Consider the following 18,408-nt stretch of genomic DNA (forward strand, 5'->3'; position numbering starts at 1 on the left):
AGGTGGCAGTTGTACAGTTTTAATGTGAAGACTAGCATCCTTGTGGCTTTCTTGGCATTTCCCTATGCCACTTTATGGTAACAAATCCACAAGAAGTATTACCAGATAAGTATCTCCTTTTCTCAAGAAGTCAAGAGGGCTTCCAGAAACACTCCAAGAGACTTCTACTTTGAACTTACTGGCTAGAACTGGGTCAACATGGCCATGCCTAGCTCTAAGACTAGGAAAATGAAGAAGGACTTGTCATGATTGTCTTTGCTCATTTATGACCCACTGTCCGGTGCTGGGTACATACTACCCTATGAAACTGCAAGGAAGGAGGTGCTGGTGAGTACAAGGTTGGGAAGGAAAAGGGGAGTGTTTAGCGCACTAAACCTTGGGATTTTCACAGATAAAATACCACAACATCAATTCATTAACCAAAAGGCAAGGAAATAATCCCATCAAGAGTAAGAGGTAGCAGAAACAGTTAAGTGGACAGGATCTAAGTGGTTCCAAAATACTGAAAGACGACAGAATAAAAACTAAAAGCTGTTGAAGAACTGCTGTCTTGGTAATTCTAGCTGCTGCCTTAACTGGTATTTGCTTTATCTCCTCAATCCCTAACGAGCACGTAAAAACCTGTAATGAAGGCGATGAGAATCCACTAAACCTGCCTGTATTCATCCTTTCCTCTCATTTCTTCATGCCCATGCTGATTTCTGTCTCACCTGACATTCTGCTTCGCATTAGATTATCATTTGTCATTGTAGAGGTTACTTTTTCTGGGAGCTACCTCCTTCACTTAGCCCTGACTCTCCAACCCAGAATGGTTTCTCTTCTGAACCAGAGTGTGCATTCGCCAAACACTGGGTTGTGAGCTTGACATAAATGTATCTAAATGTTAATGGATATGGATGAAATTATAAACTGAGTTGTTTATCTCTGGCCACGATGTAGAAGGCAAACTACATGCCAGATGTCAAACTATGCAATTATAAGCAAGAGATTCGGGACTGGGTTTCAAGATGCTATGGTCTAATATCAGGTAAACCTAAATTGCATAAATACACTGCTTTTGTTAATACTGCTGTACACTGGTTGAACATAATACAGATTCTTTATTGAAGGTTTAAAAACTTAAATGATCTCTAAACAGTTGATACAGTATATGAAGTTCAAAAGGTAATGGCCATATGTGTATATATCCCCTTTCCTTTGCCTGTTATTTAGCCAAGTTCGCATTCCCAAAGGCTTACTGCCTTGAGTATCCTTTTGGTATTTTAATATTTTATATATTTTCAATAAATGGTGTATTTATGAACTGTTGCACCATTTAGAGAGATTTTCCAATGTCCAAATTTAATAGCTAACATCTGCATTGGTAGTGTATTTGAGTTGGTTTTTATAGAAAAACTTGTGTTAGCAACTGTAAGATCTTTTTTTTTTTATTTATTTAAATTTTTTTTTTTTCAACATTTATTTATTTTTTGGGACAGAGAGAGACACAGCATGAACGGGGGAGGGGCAGAGAGAGAGGGAGACACAGAATCGGAAACAGGCTCCAGGCTCTGAGCCATCAGCCCAGAGCCTGACGCGGGGCTCGAACTCATGGACCGCGAGATCGTGACCTGGCTGAAGTCGGACGCTTAACCGACTGCGCCACCCAGGCGCCCCTGTAAGATCTTTTCTATTGCTATATAAAAGTTTAACGTCTAAATCCATATTTTAAAAATTTCATTTACACAAACAATATTACAGTTAATACATATTCTGTCGTCAGCAATACGTAGAACTGTGCTTATTTTACCACAAGTGTTTTCTTTAGGACAGAATATGGAATCAGTAAGTAAAAACAGCTTTTGTCTTATTTTATTCAATATACTTGAAATAATCATTCACAAATTTAACCTATCCTTAAAAATAGCCACTACTTATTTTAGTATAATCCCATTTATGTACAAAACAAACCCTTTACATATTCACACTTAGCTAAGTGCACAGAAAAAGCATAAAAGGATATATATTATTAAATGCAAACACTGGTAACCTCTGGGAGGGTAATGTGAGGAGAGGACATTTTATTAACATGTATTTCAGTAGGTTTGAATTTTTCACAACAAACATGTATTTATGGATTACTCATAAATTTTTAAAAGGCCTAAAGGGGACCAGTTAAATCACATTCTCTATTCATTGTCTGCATGTTAATTAACGCTTCTATGGTTTTAAGGAGCTCTAAAAGTTTGTTCAGTAATTTTCTAATTTTCCTATTTTACCTGCCCCATTAATTCATTTCAGTAAACTCTTTTCCTCACTTGTAGTATAAGTTCCAGTTCAGTGCACTAGAAGTGTAATTGAGAGTGGTTTCACACCACATCCCACTGTTCAAACTCAGGAACTTGAGATGCAGTAAGTTTTTAGAGCTCTTGCTACATACTATCCAAAACTCCAAAGTCAAACAGATGTAATTAATGTCCTCTAGATCCAAACGTGGAGATGAGTATATTTGGTACCAAGAGATATTTTACAATGCTATCTGGGGACTCGTTTGCATTAATGTCGCCTGTAATGTTGTCCTTGGCTGCCCATCAGAAACCTGTGGAAGTTTAAAATTACACAGACGCTTAGGCATCAACTCTAAATATTTTGAAGGAAGCAAATATTCTTTAAAATGCTTTTCCTAAATTTTGATCAATGATTACACAAATGTCTAAAGAATGACATTACTTGGGAGAATTATAGAATCTTACGGAATGCTGAAACTGAGTAATTCAGAGGAAAGTTAGGATTTTTTTCTGGCAGATGGGGGTGGTGTGTGGAAATGATTTTTGATACTAAAACACACCGAAAACAACGCTGTAAACAATGCTAAGTTGGGAACATGGCCATTTTCCAACAGTGGGGTTTTGTAGTAATTTTGCTTTGAAAGTCTAAACACACTTGCAAAGACTGAAAACAAGTAACAAATATAATCCTGATGTTTATTTATCAAATTTCATTAGTGGAGTCTTCGGCTTTTAAAACAAGGGCAGTTTCATTATACTGGCATATTTGGCAAACTAGAAGTACGGAAAGCTTTTTCAAGATTTTTAAAAGGGAGCAACACTGGTCAGCATTTGGTACACGAATATGATAACACCTACTGAAATCTTCCCATACATCATGAAAACTTGGGAGGTAATTTGTATAGCTTGAAATGTCTTCATTTTAGAATGTTATATACAAAAAGGGCCTTATCAAGAACAGAAAAGTGGCATTTTCTGTGTTCGTACTAATTTACAACACAACTGGCTTTTGATGTTACATTAAGTAAATTATACTTCAAGCTCCAGAGTATGTGGGGCATTAAAAACCTGATTCAAGTTTTATATGACAAAATTCCCAATAAATGTTTCTTTTAAGAAATGGCTTCTCAACATTCTCAGATTCAGTCTAGTCATCCAAGAAAAAGTAGTTTCCACTCTTCTTTTGCTCTACATCCTAAAAAATGAAACAAGCAACAAAAATCAACACCATTCTCCTATACGTAGGGGGGGTAGTCTTTCACCCAGTCTTGTTTAGCAGTGTTTACAAGTGTCTATACAACCTCCTCTGCACGCACTGTCTGCTTCTAGACATTTGTGGGTCCACTAAATCAAAGGCAGGATTACTACTTCTGCTAGTCATCCCTACAACCAGAACACTTCCCTTGGTCCATCCTCAAGCAAAGCCTCTTCATAGAACATGCCTTACGTATGCATGTAAAATTCTGCTTTTTAAAATACTATTTCCAGCTGAACTCTTGAATTCCACCTTTATCATTCTGACTTTAAACTCCCAGTCCAAAAGGTAACATTGTCTAGTTTGAGAACTGCCTATTACACAGAACTCATACAGAACTATTTTTTTCCCAGTTCAGTTTACATACTGGCTTAAAACTGTAATTGTAATTTCCTTATCTTGGCTAGAGAGTAAGATAAAGCATACCAAACAAAATACACAGTGAAGCCTAAAGGCATTAAGACACTGTTAGCTCTTTAGGAATACAGAATGTATATGTTGGCTTTGTCTCTGCTTTCCAAGAGGTCATACACTTTAGTGGAAAAGCTAGAGTACAAATATGAAAATAATAAAATCTAGTAAATGGTAGTATTAAAAACAAGGGCTAGAGGGCCATGAAGCATAAGCAGCATTTTAAGCAGGCACTGCAGGAGGTATTTAAAAACACAGAAACGCTTTTTTAGAAGTCATTTGCTTTTTTCCCCAAGTGACCAAGTAATTATTATCTTCTAAAAAAAAAAAAAAAAAAAAAACCACGTTTCATAGTCTACATCAACTATAAGGAGCATAATCAATTATTTTATGTACACCAATGAAAAACGCTGCCAATTAAACTGACAAAATGTTTTTCCATTGTGTAGAATTTTATGCTCATTGAAGACGTTTGCTTGGATTCTTAAAATATTTTAATCAGGTGTTGCTCTCGTGCTCTTGAAAAATAAGAGAAACCGGTCATTTGTAAAAACTCTGTATCAACAGTGAATTAGTGTAATCTTTCTGAAGATATTAAAAAGGCAAGTAAACTCAACACAGGCAGTACAACAGTGGGTACAACTCGAGATAACAGGTATGAGTCCATGTAGCAATAGCAACTATATCAGAATTACTGCCTACCAGACTATTAAATGAGAAAAATATGAATCAGAATTAATGAAATGACAAAATTTTTCACGAAAGTCTTCCAATTTGAAACATGCCTTTCAATGATTTATAATGAGAAATTAACCACGATTTAAGATAGCTTTTCTACATACCTTAATTGAATTGAGTTTGTTTATTCTTGGCCTATAGTTGTTTGGATCTCTTCTGAATGTAATTTCAAGCTGAGACAAAAATTTATTCATGCCAGCCAAAAGAGTTTGAGGACTAGAGGAAAAATTCATGTGATTAAATTCTGTGATTAAAATTCATCCCACCAAAGTTAACTACTTTTTGGGATTGAAGAGTATTAATATTAAGCATCACTGTTTTAATTCCTTAATCATATCTGGATAATAGTATATAATTATAGCATATTATAAATTAATTCTATGTTCAGAAGTGTCTTTCCTTGGAGTACTTAGTTTGGCTATAATATTTTGTGCAAAACAGACCCAGTTTGACCTGTGTTTCTAATCTGGAAAAAGAAACATTTAAGATAGAAGTTACTACTATAGAAAAACAAAAGATCATTAATTAGGAGATTACAGAATTTCAAATCTGACATTTATAGGAGATAAGAGAATTTAACAGAAAAGGTAAAGTTCACATCAGAAATCTGGCACTGGAGGGAGTATGTACAGCACAAGGGATTTTACTCGTACCTCCTTTTTCCATTTCTATGCATCATTCATCTTTTTTTACCCAAATTAGTTCTTAAATCACACTAAATTACATCATACTTGTGAAACACTTTAATAAGCATTTTTTGTAAATACAGATGATGGTTATTTAAATAAGCTTTACAGAGCCTATGAAATTGCCCTGTCAAAGAAATATGGAATTCCCAATTGATGAACAAATTAAAATGAAAAGAAATTCTGGGAAGAAGCTCAGTAAAGTACTTTTATTCAAATAGCAACTCCTTTCCTCCCTAAAATCAGAGAACATAATGGAATCACACGAAATTGCTCTTTTTATAGGTAAAAAATGGCTGAATGTCAGTAATTTCATACGGTTCAACTTAACAGAGGGTTTTAGCACTAAGACATTCCTCATAAACTGATTTCAATGTGAGACTTCTCTAAATTACAAGAGCTCTAAATCAGGCCAATAAGGAAAAATTAGAGAAAATAAGGAGAAAAGGTAAAATCATTTTGACCCTGCTATAGATCAATACCAGATATTTGGGGTCCACTATGAGCATTACCACTAGCAGTGTAAGTTGGGCAAATCATATAACCTTGTTTCCTTAACTGCTGTATGCAAAAACATCTATGGTTTTCAGGGAATTACCTGCAAAATCAAAATCCTAGTATGTTTTGAAAATCCAAATAATGAAGCAGACAAAAGTTAACTTTCAAGAAAAGCTGAGCAGCCCAGAGCTCTGCATGCTTATTCCCTAGGGTCAGGAATAAACTGAACTATATAGTCTGAACACTTCCATCCAGTATTCAATATGAATAATCCTGGGAGTCACAGAATCATTCTTAGAATTTCTGGCTACTTCTTTAAAAATTAAAATGGTATGATTAATGTTTATAAGCTTCTTGGAAAATTCTGAATAATACTTTTCTAACAGAACTTATAATTAGGCTTGAATATTTCAGAAAACAGTTGTACCTGTTTGCGACTGTGTTCTTAGATGGAATACCATCAAAGACGATGACTCGATCTGCTAGATAGGTGGCCATAATGAAGTCGTGTTCCACAACAAAGGCTGTCTTCTTAGCATGGAGTATGAAACTAAAATACATGATTTTGAACATGTTTCCAGTTTTACATGATCAAATATTCAAATGTGTATTAAGCACCGTTGTATGCCAGTGCACATTAACTAAAAGTAATACTCTTAGTGGCAGGACATTACCGTTTGACAACTCGAGCTGCCATCAATCTTTGCTCAGAATCCAAATATGCAGATGGTTCATCAATTAAATAGACATCAGCCGGTTTGCCCAAACAAAGAGCTAAAGCTACTCGCTGCAGTTCACCACCAGATAACGTCTGCACCTATTTGGAGAAAAAAAGTTTAGCAAACTACGCAGAGACACCCAAAGCTTAAAATAATAACATAACAAGAACCAAAATACATACTTCTTGATCGATGATGTTTTCAATTTGCAGAGGCTTCATCACATCAGTCACAAACTGTGGATGAGTGTATGCATCTCTTATTTTTTCATGTAGTAACTGTCGAACGCTTCCCTGTTTTTAGTGAAAAAAGTATTGGAATTTTCAGTACAGAACTCCTCTATGTATCTTCACCAAGTTAAGCTCCAGAGCAAAAGTATATCAATTTACCACCCACAGATATGATAGTATTCTGCTTCTCCATCGTCTATGGCATGTCCTAAAATTATTAGAAACCCATCATGTCCAACAAGTAAAAACAATCTTAAAATCTTAGAGTAGTAAACAATGACTGTTTCAAGAAAGAAATCATTTGGTAGGGCGCCTGGGTGTCCCAGTCAGGTAAACGTCTGACTCTTGGTTTTCGGCTCAGGTTATGATCTCACGGTTCGAGGGTTTCAGCCCTGTGGTCAGGCTCCGTGCTAAAAGCACGGAGCCTGCTTGGGATTCTCTGTCTCCCTCTTTGCCCCTCCCCTGCTTGCTCTTGATCTCTAAATAAATAAATAGTAAAAAAAAAGAAAAAGTTTAAGAAATCATTTGAGAATAGGAAAAATGCTCAAGGTCAGTGTGGGTATCAAGTACCCTTAGGCAATCAGCAAGATAGGACAAAATGCATAATAGGGATGATTTCTAAAGATGTCATGTGCTTGTTATTTTAGGAGAGGGCCGAGTCTGAGAACTTAAAAGCTAAGCTTATACAAAGTACCAACGATAAAAATTTTTTTAAGTATTTATTTTTGAGAGTATGAGTGTGAGCAGGGGAGGGGCAGAGAGAAAGGGAGAGAGAATCCCAAGCAGGCTCTGTATTGTCAGTGTGGAGCCCAACGTGGGGCTCAAACTCACGAACCGTGAGACATGACCTGAGCCAAAATCAAGAGTTGGACTAAGCTACCCAGGTGCCCCCAATGATAAAACTTTTAGTGTAAATCTAAGCAATCTCAAATAGGCCTAACAAAGTGAAGGCTGAGGTCCTGAGTGCAAATACCATAGTTAAGAAGTTCACTACAATACTTGCAGAACCAAAGGTTAACTTTGTTTTCAAGGTTCATATTTTAAAATTTATCAGTATTTTTTTTTTTATGATCAAATAACATTCAATTTCATGGATATAGCACATTGTGTTTATCCATTTACAATTGATGGACATTGTGGTTGTTTTCCACTTTTTGGCTATTATGAATACATTTGTGTGCAAATTTTTGTGTTGAGATAGGTCTTCATTTCTCCTGGGTATGTATTTAGGAGTGGAAATGTTGGTTCGTATGTAACTATGTTTAATCGTAAGAACTAAAAACAAACAAACAAAAAAATCCTAAGAACTGCCAGGTGTTTTTTTTTTTAAAGTGGCTCTACCACTTTACATTCCCATCAGCAATGTATGGGGTTCCAATTTCTCCACATCTTCACCAAAACTTGTTACTGTCTTTTTAAGTCATCCTAGTGGGTGTGCAATATCTCACTGTAGTTTTGATTTGCATTTCCCTAATGACTAATGGTACTGAGCATCTTTTCAGGTGCTTATTTGGCCATTTGAATATTTTCTTTGAAAAAATGTCTATTCAGGGGTGCCTGGGTGGCTCAGTCGGTTGACTTTTTTTTTTTTTTTTTTTTTGAGAGAGAGGGACAGGAGGAGAGAGAGACAGAGAGAATCTTAAGCATGTTCCATACTCAGTGCAGAGCTGACACAGGGCTCGATCCCACGACCCTGGGATAATGACTTGAGCTGAAATCAAGAGTTGGATGCTCAACCAACTGAGCCATCTGGGCGCCCCAAGCGTTTAACTCTTTGTTTTTTTAAATGTTTATTTACTTTTGAGACAGAGGGCGAGTGAGGGAGGGGCAGAGAGAGAGGGAGACACAGGATCCGAAACTGGCTCCAGGCTCTAAGCTGGCGGCACAGAACCTGATGCAGGGCTCGAACCCACGAAGCATGAGATCATGACCTGAGCCGAAGTCGGACACTCATCCAACTGAGCCACCCAGGTGCCCCACCAAGCATTTGACTCTTGATCTCAGCTCAGGGATTGATCTCAGATCAGGGATTGATTTTAGGATTGACTGCACTGGCTTCATGCTGGGTGTGGAGCCTACTTTAAAAAAAAAAAAAAAAAAAAGTCTATTCAAATCCTTTGTCTGTTTTTAAACTGAGTTGTAACAGTTCTTTATGTATATTCTGGATATGAGTCTGGATATGAGTATTATTAGATAAATGATTTGCAAATGTATTCGCCCATCTTGTAGGTGGCCTTTTATTTTCTTGCTAGTGTTATGTGGAAATGAATCAACCACTTATGTCTTAATTCTTTCTTTAGCCATTTTTGGTAAAACACAGAAATTTGGAGAAGAATTTTGATACAGTGAAAGATTAAAGCTATAGGTGTGTGTGTGTGCATAAACTTTCCTTTAGTAACCAAATAACAGAATAATAACTCACAGTTGATTTGGGACTGATTTTCTGTGGCTTATAACTGACATTGAGAACTGGTACTTCTCCTGCAAAATAATGCAAATAAAGAAGACACTGAAAATTACCCATATCTTCAAAGTTTCCTATGTGGGAAAGAGTAAAAACACAACGATGCAACAGTACCTCCTTCATCAGGCTTAAGTCTTCCAGCAAGCATTCTGATAAATGTGGTTTTACCAGTACCTGCCAACACAATATACATAACAAACAGACTTGTAAGATGCTTCATGTTTACTTAAAGTAAAACATTATGTACACTACTGGATTTTAATTGAGAAATTAGTTTTAAAGGTATACACTGACACTACTCAATTCTGAAGCCTAAACAAAAATACTTGAAACTTTCATGATATGCTTCTGAAGTATCATTCGAAACTAATTAGAGGAATATAGACTAATAAATCTTATTAGTAACCATTACAAGTTTTGGGCTACTTTTTAAAAGACTTTTTTAGCTTAAATACCAATACAATTTATTGTTAAGGAATGTAATATTGTTATGATTGCTACCATCATGTGAAAGTCCATTTGCCTAAAACGCAACCCGGTTCAAAATTCTTCCATTACGTAAAGACTGAAATACATGGCAAAATCGTCGTAGAAAACTTCTCTTTTATAGACTTATAAGCTATAAGTATACAATTCAAATCTTTTTTTTTCAATCTTGAAAGCAATACCAGACATTTGGTACTCGAATTCAACTCATAGCCCTATTTATGACAGTAATCTAAAATTGAAAATTCAGGTAATAACAACTATTTACAAAGGTAGACTAGCCTGAATTTAAAATAATAAAAGCTCAAATGGAGGAATTCAAGAAAAAATCTTAAACTAGATTCCTTCTGAATTACCTTATTATTTTATCCTTTCCTTCCTCATCTGTTTCTAAGATGAATAAATCCCCTAATAATTTATACACAGAAAAACTAGCTTGGAAAAGTATCTTATTTTCACTAAAAGTTATGGAACAAAATATATGAAATATAAACTTGACTGGGTGGCAATGACATTAAATCATACAATGTTATAAAATGTGAACTACACTGAGAAATGTATGGATTCAGTCTAGCTCCCACTTACAACTGAGTCAAAATTTTTCATGGAGTAGCTGAAACAAAGTAACTGGATAAACAGAACAGACTTCCAAATATCACAAAATAAGGAAAACTTACCATTCTCCCCCAGCATCACCATGATTTCAGAATCTGTAAACTCTCCAGCTACAATTGCTAGCTCAAACTCTCCCATTTTCTTCTTCATTCCAGGATATTTATACATACACATCTTTTTAACTTCTTCTTCATTTGCTGTCTCAGCCACTTTAAAAACAAGTGATGCATCTCTGAATCTCAAGTTTTCTGTTGGAACGTAGCCATCCAAAAAAATGTTTATGCCTGTTGGAAAGTCATTGACAAAAGATTAGTGAAGGTCATTTAAAGAGTAATCTTTTCCACAGCAAGAAATTATCATATAAAACCCAAAATCCTAGGCTCTCCTGGGAGCAATCTAAGCACAGATTTCAAATATCTGTGAATTTGTGGTAACATGCAGTGACAACAGGGTGTCTTATGTATTTGATACAAGTTTAAAAAACTTAAGCATATATGTACAAAGAATATCTTTTCACTAATGATGTGATTTTTATATAAGATTTTCTTCCCCATCAGGTTTTGTGCAAAAGAATATGGTGCCGTTTCTGTTTTTTTTTAAATCAAAACTTGTGATTTTTCTCAAAAAATGACAAGTAAAAAATGGGAGTATTTTCATAGACTGACATAAAATAATACAGTCTGGAGAATAATTTTTTAAATAAACAAGTTATGAATATGCATTTTCACATGAGATCTAGATACCATAAGCTGAAGTTCTAAAATACTGCATGTTTTCAGATTAATTTTACAGGTTTGCAACACATTTATAATAATGAACTTCATTTAACATTTTTTTGGCTTCACTGTACAAAAATATACACCATTATCTAAACATTTTTTAGTGACTGAAAGAAAACTAACATATTGTGCACGAGAATCCCTCCATATTAAAACTGTGAAGATGTGCAATGGCAGACACAGAAATGAAAAAGTGGATTACATGGGAAAAATGCAAAGATCTATTTTCAGTGATTCCTATATTTAAGATAAAAGAAAGATAGTAGCTCAAGTCTGGAAGGTCTCGAAAGAAAGCTTGAGGATGTTATTCATCTCATCTGGAACTCAGAGCCCTATCTGGGGGACTGCAGCCTCCGCCTAGAACACAGGTGTTCAATATTTGCTGAAAGAATAAATTCATCCTGCCAAAATTAGTATTTTTTGATCATAAAACTCTTTAAAAATTATAAATGTGAGGTTAAAAAAATTAAAACCAAAAGTTAGAAGGGAACATAGACTTGACGGAAACCTTAGTAGCCACTGATTCCAAATGCCTAATTTATCAGGTAAGGAAATGAAGACTCAGAAAATTGTGTGCAGAGACATTAAAAAACCAGCCTTTCCATTTCTACTGTAAAACTTGTCAATCTAAAACTGAGTCTAAGCTATAACTGTCTTTAGAGCTCAAAGAGAGCTTTTACGTTATGTATGACATTAATTTCAGTATATTAAAAGAAAGCAGAAAGAAGGAAAGTTTACTAGAATTGTTTTAACAAACGAGGCACATTAAAAGCTTCAACAGGAACCATTTCTTAAATGGAATAGCTTTTAGGGGCACCTGGGTGGCTCAGTCAGTTAAGCATCCGACTCTTGGTTTTGGCTCAGGTCATGATCTCATGGTTTGTGAGATCGAGCCCGGCATCTGGCTCTGTACTGACAGTGCGGAGCCTGCTTGGGATTCTGTCTCTCCCTCTCTCTCTGCCCCTCCCTGGCTCGCTCTCTCTGAAAACAAAACAAACAACTTAAAAAAAAAAAAAAAAAAAAAGGCATAGCTTTTAGACAAGGCATTTATAACTACAATTGTTAAGAGTGAATGCCAGGAACCTACCTCATTATCAATGCAATTCTGGACCTATTACAAGGTATAGAATTGATAATAAATACTTGCTAATTGAGGAGAATAAAAAATTAATAACTTTCTGATATCATCTCTTAAGACTATTGGAAAGAAAATTAAGCAATCTCACAAATTTTTTCCTGAACATATGCATGTTTATCTCAAAGGTACAAGCAGATAAGTACTTACGTATCTCAAAAATTATTCTTGAAGAGATTGTTTTAAAAAGGAGCCTGCCTAACCTAGGCATCTACATACAAGACTACATGAATAATTATTCTTATAAAATAGGAATTTTTTCAAACTATGAACTAGGTAGTCTTTTTGTCAGTTGAAGGCACAGCTGAAAAGATGAAATATAAAGAAAAGAGGAGAAAGAAATCAGTGGTAGGAAATGGCAAAGAAATTAAAAAGAAAAAGGCATACTAGGTGGAGAATGCACTGATATTTGTTTCAGGAGCCACTTAGTAGTAGGTTAGTTTTTAGTTTTGCCTAACTTGCTTAGGTGGAGAAGAGACACGGAAAAGAGACGCCAGAGAGTCCCTCTTTCCTGACAGTAGAAGGAATAAATGAAAATAGGCTTATTAAGCTATTTTATTAGGCTTCTAGTTACTCATTAAACTATATGACACTATCTTGTTTTAATTTAATACACTTACTATCTTATTAGACTTCTAGACAGTCTTAAGTTCTACAAACTTAAGACACAGATTATAGAAAAATTTGAAAAATGGGAACAAGATGAGCACTAATTAAGAGTTTCACTACTGGTTCTGGCCTTTCAAAGATAAAGCTGAAGATGATAAATACTAGAAGTTGTAGAAGCCAAAATATAATAAACAACTTTTAAGATAGCAAACAGTGAAACTGATACAGCATTTCTACCCATTGCAATAGAAAATTCTCCAAAAAGAAAGTTTTGAATAACAAACAATGTACATAACCTTAGATATACATTGTTGAGTGATTAACTTCCATTAAGACTGGAGTTTTGGATAAATATTAGAGCAACATGTAACTGCTGAATATCAACAATACATTTTCTAAGCATTAGAGTGAAATAATACAGCATTGTGGAAATAGTTTTTCAAGTTACCTTCTCTTACACTAAAAGGCATAGTGACAACACCGTAAGCACTTGGTACGCCATATAAACAGCAGATGAAGTCAGAGAGATAGTCTAATACACTTAGATCATGCTCCACCACAATGATATATCTGCAAGTCAATACAGATTTTTATTTTTAAATGTAACATAACATATAAAATAAAATTATATTTAATTACAATTTAAACTCTTACACAGAACAGTATAAATTCCAGGAAAACAGATGTTAAAAAAATTAAATGTAAAGACCATACTAAACCAAAGCCATAAGACATTAAATAAGACTCTATCAGTCTTCCTATTTCAAATTGTTTTCCTAAACTAAAAAAAAAGTTAGTATGAAACAGTCTATGGAGACATGAAATAAGTGTGTTTTGCCAAAAAAACCCCACATTTTTAAATAAACTTTACAAAGACACAATTACAATAGATTTAAATCTGATGTAGCTTAAACTGTTTATTATGCTATTCATCTTGCATGTTAATAAGCCCTTACAGTTGTCCTGTCCCATCTGTTAGCTGTGGTAGGGGAATACAGAGAATATGACAGAATGCTTAACCTGAGAACTTCCAAGTTAGCTGGGGAAGACAAGGAATAGACATGAAACATTACCAAAAAACCCCGAAAAAACAAAAAAAAAAACTACACAGCTACGCATGTTCTCTAGATATAAAATCCAGTGAAGGCCAAGGAAATAGGTTAGTGTGTACTGGAGCACTCTGTAAGTGGGACAGTATCTGACATGACTTGTGAAGTGGTAAGAAAAAAGTATTGCTGGCATACAAACTATCAGGCAAATAATGGTCATGACACTTTTATGCAGCACTTTATTCCTATTCAAGTTAGTTAAAAATGTTAAAAAAAGCAATGTCCTACAGACACTTCAAATTCCAACTTATGTTTCCTGTACAAATAAAAATTCTCCATATTTATATTAACGCAATCATCATTCTCATAAAATAGGACTAACCTTATTCCTAATATACTGTTTAAATTGTCAAGTCTGTCAACTCTTTCTCAACGATGTCTTGTGCATTTATTTCATCCTTTTCTTTTTTCTAAATTCTAGTTTAGGCTCTCACATTTCTTTCAACATTTCTATAAACTTTTAACAAACCTCACTCTTTTCAGGTTCCCAGATATGGCTCTCAGTTGCAAATAAAACAAATTAATGTCCTAAGACTTTGTTTCAAAACTCTCCAAAACTTCAGCTATTATTTTTTCCCATGTACATATAAGGCACACTGAAAAATGGATCTTTCATTGTTTCCTGAATAATCCACTTTTCCACTTCTGTGTGTCTAAGAGTTATTCCTTCTCCTGAATGTTCTCCTGTCTAAATCCTCACCTGCTGAAATCTTACTCAATCCTTTAAGGTCCATCACAAATCCTACCTTCTGTAGGGTCCCCTTGATATTACGTAAATGAGCTTTCTTTCCCCAACTCTTGACCCCTTGTAACTCTGAACTGATATTTGGATTTTTATTTTTTATTATTTTTATTTATTTTTATTTATTATTGAGGACCTCGGCAACTTGTCCCTAAATTGTGTGAAGTCAGACTATATAATACATTTTAGCACCTCTATGATTTTTAGTCTTGTGCTATGTACCAAAGAGATGTTTAATAAAGTTGTTGGGTAATGAAGATTTTGGACTTATGCTAATTGGCAATGGGGCAAAATGGTTAGGTTCTTAAATAACATTGTCCAGTAAAACTTTCTATGGTTATGAAAATATTCTCTGTGTGCAGCATGTGGAATGTGGGTAGACTGACTGAAGGAATGAATTTTTAATTTCAATTAAAACAGTAACATGACTAGAAGGTATAGCACAGTTCTAGAATAAGAGAACGGTAAGAAAAAACACTTCGGAAAGATTAATCTGTCAAGAAGAAAGAACCACTGGCTTTTTTTTAGGAAACTCCCATAGCAATCTAGGTATCAGATAGTAAGAGGAATGAAAAAGAAAATGGGGGCATGTTTAATTATGAAAAGAAAATATTAAGAGCAAATGTTTACTACCACATTGGTAGTAAGAAGCATCAATAAAAATGGCAAATCACCCAAGTGAGCCAGTACTCATCCTGCCTTGGTGTTTTTTTGGCAATGTTCCATTATCTGGACTAACTGTCTATTTCTTACCATTAAAGCCTTCTAGACACCATGTAAGGCAGCACAGTATTACCTAGTGGCTTTAAAAAAAATTTTTTTTTAACTTTATTTAGAGAGAGAGCACAGAGCCCGTTGTGGGGCTTGAACCCACGAAACCGAAACCTGAGAGATCTGAGCTGAAACCAAGAGTCAGATGCTTAACCGACTGAGCCACCCAGGCGCCCACCTAGTGGCTTTTAATTTGCTTTGAGAAGAAGGAAAAAAACCATGTCATACATTCTGCTATCCCTACTATTAAGTGGAGCTTATGAAGAAGTCCAAAATGTAAGAAAGAATTAAGTGAGCCAGCCACTCTATTTCCTAACGGTTTGGAAAGAAACAAATCTGTAGCATAATGAGAAATTTATGCTGTGAACTCCTACAATTAAGTTTGGATTACAGTTGGGTGTTTTTGTTTGTTTGTTTTTACACATGGTTTTTAATTTAACTGAAGATGTTCTTACAGGACAAATTCTAAAAAAATCTCATGCATTTAGTGTCCTTTCTCCAATCCATCCTCTATTTCTTGGTTTTTTTTTTTGTTTTTTTTTTTTTTTTTTTTAAGGAAAGGATACCCAATCTTTTTATAGCATTACAGACTGAACACTGCCTTGACACATCACAGAATTTCAGAATCCAAAGAATGTGAAAATGTCTAAATAATTTTATTTACTTTGTCAATCTAATTTGTTTGACATGTTATCCACATTATAATTACAGTTACTGCCCTCTCAAAATAGAAGACTGTAATGATTTGCCTGAACATTTGTATATTAAGATACATGTCATCTGGTTGTAAATTACCTATCTTTTTAGTTCTCCTTTTTATTATGGTTAGGACATTATTTGATATTTTAAAAAATTATGTGTGAAAGTAGGTATGAGCTATGACTTTCATAATAAATAAATATAAAAATATTTCATAAAAGGGCTAAGGTTGAAAACTACTGACTTGACTACTTGTATGTTCTTTTCTTTACCAGATTGATAAATCCTTGAATATCGGGACTGTATCTTATATTCTTATATTCCTCAAAGAGCCTATCATAATACCCAGGCCTATGTATGATGTGAAAATTATAGCTACTATTTGGCTCAATTTAGATTATCTCTTTATCACTGATTCTAAGTTTCACTTCAAAGTATGTATGTGGATCATTTGCTTCTTGAATCTAGAGAGTCAAATTTTTCAATTCTGAAAAATTCTCAGCCACGATCTTTTTCATGGCTTCATTTTTCAAACTCCTATTCAGATATATGTAAACAGTCCTTTTCATTCCATTCTCTAACCCTCCTTTCTGAACTCAATCTGAGTTCAATCTCATTCTCTGTTGTATTCTGGTAATTTGCACAGATCAACTTTTTGGGTTTCTAACACTCTTTTCTGTTACCCCTAACCTAATCTATGCAGTGAGGTTTTTTTTTTGTATTTTTTTAAACGTTTACTCATTTTTGAGAGAAAGCACATGAGTGGGGGGAGAGACAGAGAGCAGGAGAAGCAGGCAGAGAGGGGTCAGAGAGGATCCAAAGTGGGCTCTGCACTGACAGCAGTGAGCCTGATGCAAGGCTCAAACTCACAAACCACAAGATCGTGACCTCAGTTGAAGTCCAATGCTCAAATGACTGAGCCACCCAGGCGCCCCAGTGAGTTTTTTTTTTTTTTAAAGATTTTATTTTTGGGGCACCTGGGTGGCTCAGTGAGTTGAGCGTCTGACTTTGGCTCAGTTTACAATCTCACCATTTGTGGGTTTGAGCCCCGCATTGGGCTCTGCTGACAGCTCAGAGCCTGGAGCCTGCCCTGGAATCTGTCTCTGTCTCAAAAATAAACATTAAAAAAATTTTTTAAAGATTTTCTTTTTAAGTAATCTCTACACCCAACATGGGGCTGGAACTTACAACCCTGAGATACAGTTGCATGCTCCACCGACTGAGCCAGCCAGGTGCCTCTGTCCATTGAGTTTTTTATGTCACAGCTATACTTTCAATTTCTAAATCTGGGTTTTTTGAACATTTACCTATTGCCTTTTTCTGGTACCATATTCTTAGGGTTTTGTATCCTTTTTTATGTTTGTATTTTATTATTTTTTTTAAAGTTTATTTGAGAGTGTGAGAGACAGCGTGCACGTGCAGGAGGAGGGTTAGAGGCAGAGACAGAAAGAGAGAGAATTCTAAGCAGGCTCCGTGCTGTCAGTGCAAAGCCTGACACGGGGCTCAAACTCACAAACTGTGAGATTATGACTTGAGCGGAGATCAAGATTCAGACACTTAACCGACTGAGCCACTCGGGGGCACCTGTGGGGTGTATTTTAGATACAACTATTTTATAGTTTGAGAATGTCACCTGACCTCCTTGAAGGTCTAATCCTGTTGTCTGTTGTGTCTACTGCCTCCTTTGCAGATGCTTTCCTCTTAATCATTTATAGCCCTGGATTTTAGCTCATGAGTCTTTACTTGTAGGAATCCTGTGACCAGACCAGGGTTGAGGGCATATCCCTGCAAAGTGATTTTATATTTGCTTCTGCTAGGTACCATAGGACAGGACTAAAGATTCTGAGACCCTCTTTTTATGTTACTTTCTTACTGTGAAGAAGATTATCCCGATTATCTAAATTTCGATTCCATATTCCAGCCATATTCTAGTCTCTTCTTTGTAATTTATAGTTCTTTCTTTGGTTTTTGATCCCTAGGGATTTCTCTTGCATTCTGTAATAGCTGGAGATTAAATTAGTCATTAATGAGAGGCACAAAAAATACTACACAGAAAAAAATCCCATAGTTTTGCCATGTAGTAAATTTGTAACATAGAACAAATAACTACCTTATCTGACCTTAATCTTCCTCATCTACAAAATGGGAATACTACCAAAGAGTCTAACACACAAGATTGCTATGAGGCTCAAATG

General features: G+C 35.2%; 1 protein-coding gene across 1 annotated transcript in view; it reads right to left on the bottom strand.

Annotated features, from left to right (window-relative positions):
* Positions 1-1,829: 1,829 nt before the first annotated feature.
* The window catches only part of ABCE1 (ATP binding cassette subfamily E member 1), a 31,693-nt gene continuing 15,114 nt past the window's right edge, over positions 1,830-18,408 (bottom strand). The window contains exons 10-18 of the mRNA XM_025921431.2: positions 13,341-13,462; positions 10,432-10,653; positions 9,383-9,442; positions 9,227-9,285; positions 6,757-6,867; positions 6,530-6,672; positions 6,283-6,405; positions 4,776-4,887; positions 1,830-3,462 (exon numbers count right to left, since the gene is read on the bottom strand). Of these exons, the coding sequence (XP_025777216.1) occupies positions 3,415-3,462; positions 4,776-4,887; positions 6,283-6,405; positions 6,530-6,672; positions 6,757-6,867; positions 9,227-9,285; positions 9,383-9,442; positions 10,432-10,653; positions 13,341-13,462 (1,000 nt within the window). The 3' untranslated portion in view covers positions 1,830-3,414. The remainder of the gene's footprint in view (positions 3,463-4,775; positions 4,888-6,282; positions 6,406-6,529; positions 6,673-6,756; positions 6,868-9,226; positions 9,286-9,382; positions 9,443-10,431; positions 10,654-13,340; positions 13,463-18,408) is intronic.

The sequence above is a fragment of the Puma concolor genome, chromosome B1 (assembly GCF_028749965.1).
Source record: "Puma concolor isolate L17-30 chromosome B1, mPumCon1.1.hap2, whole genome shotgun sequence".
NCBI lineage: Eukaryota > Metazoa > Chordata > Mammalia > Carnivora > Felidae > Puma > Puma concolor.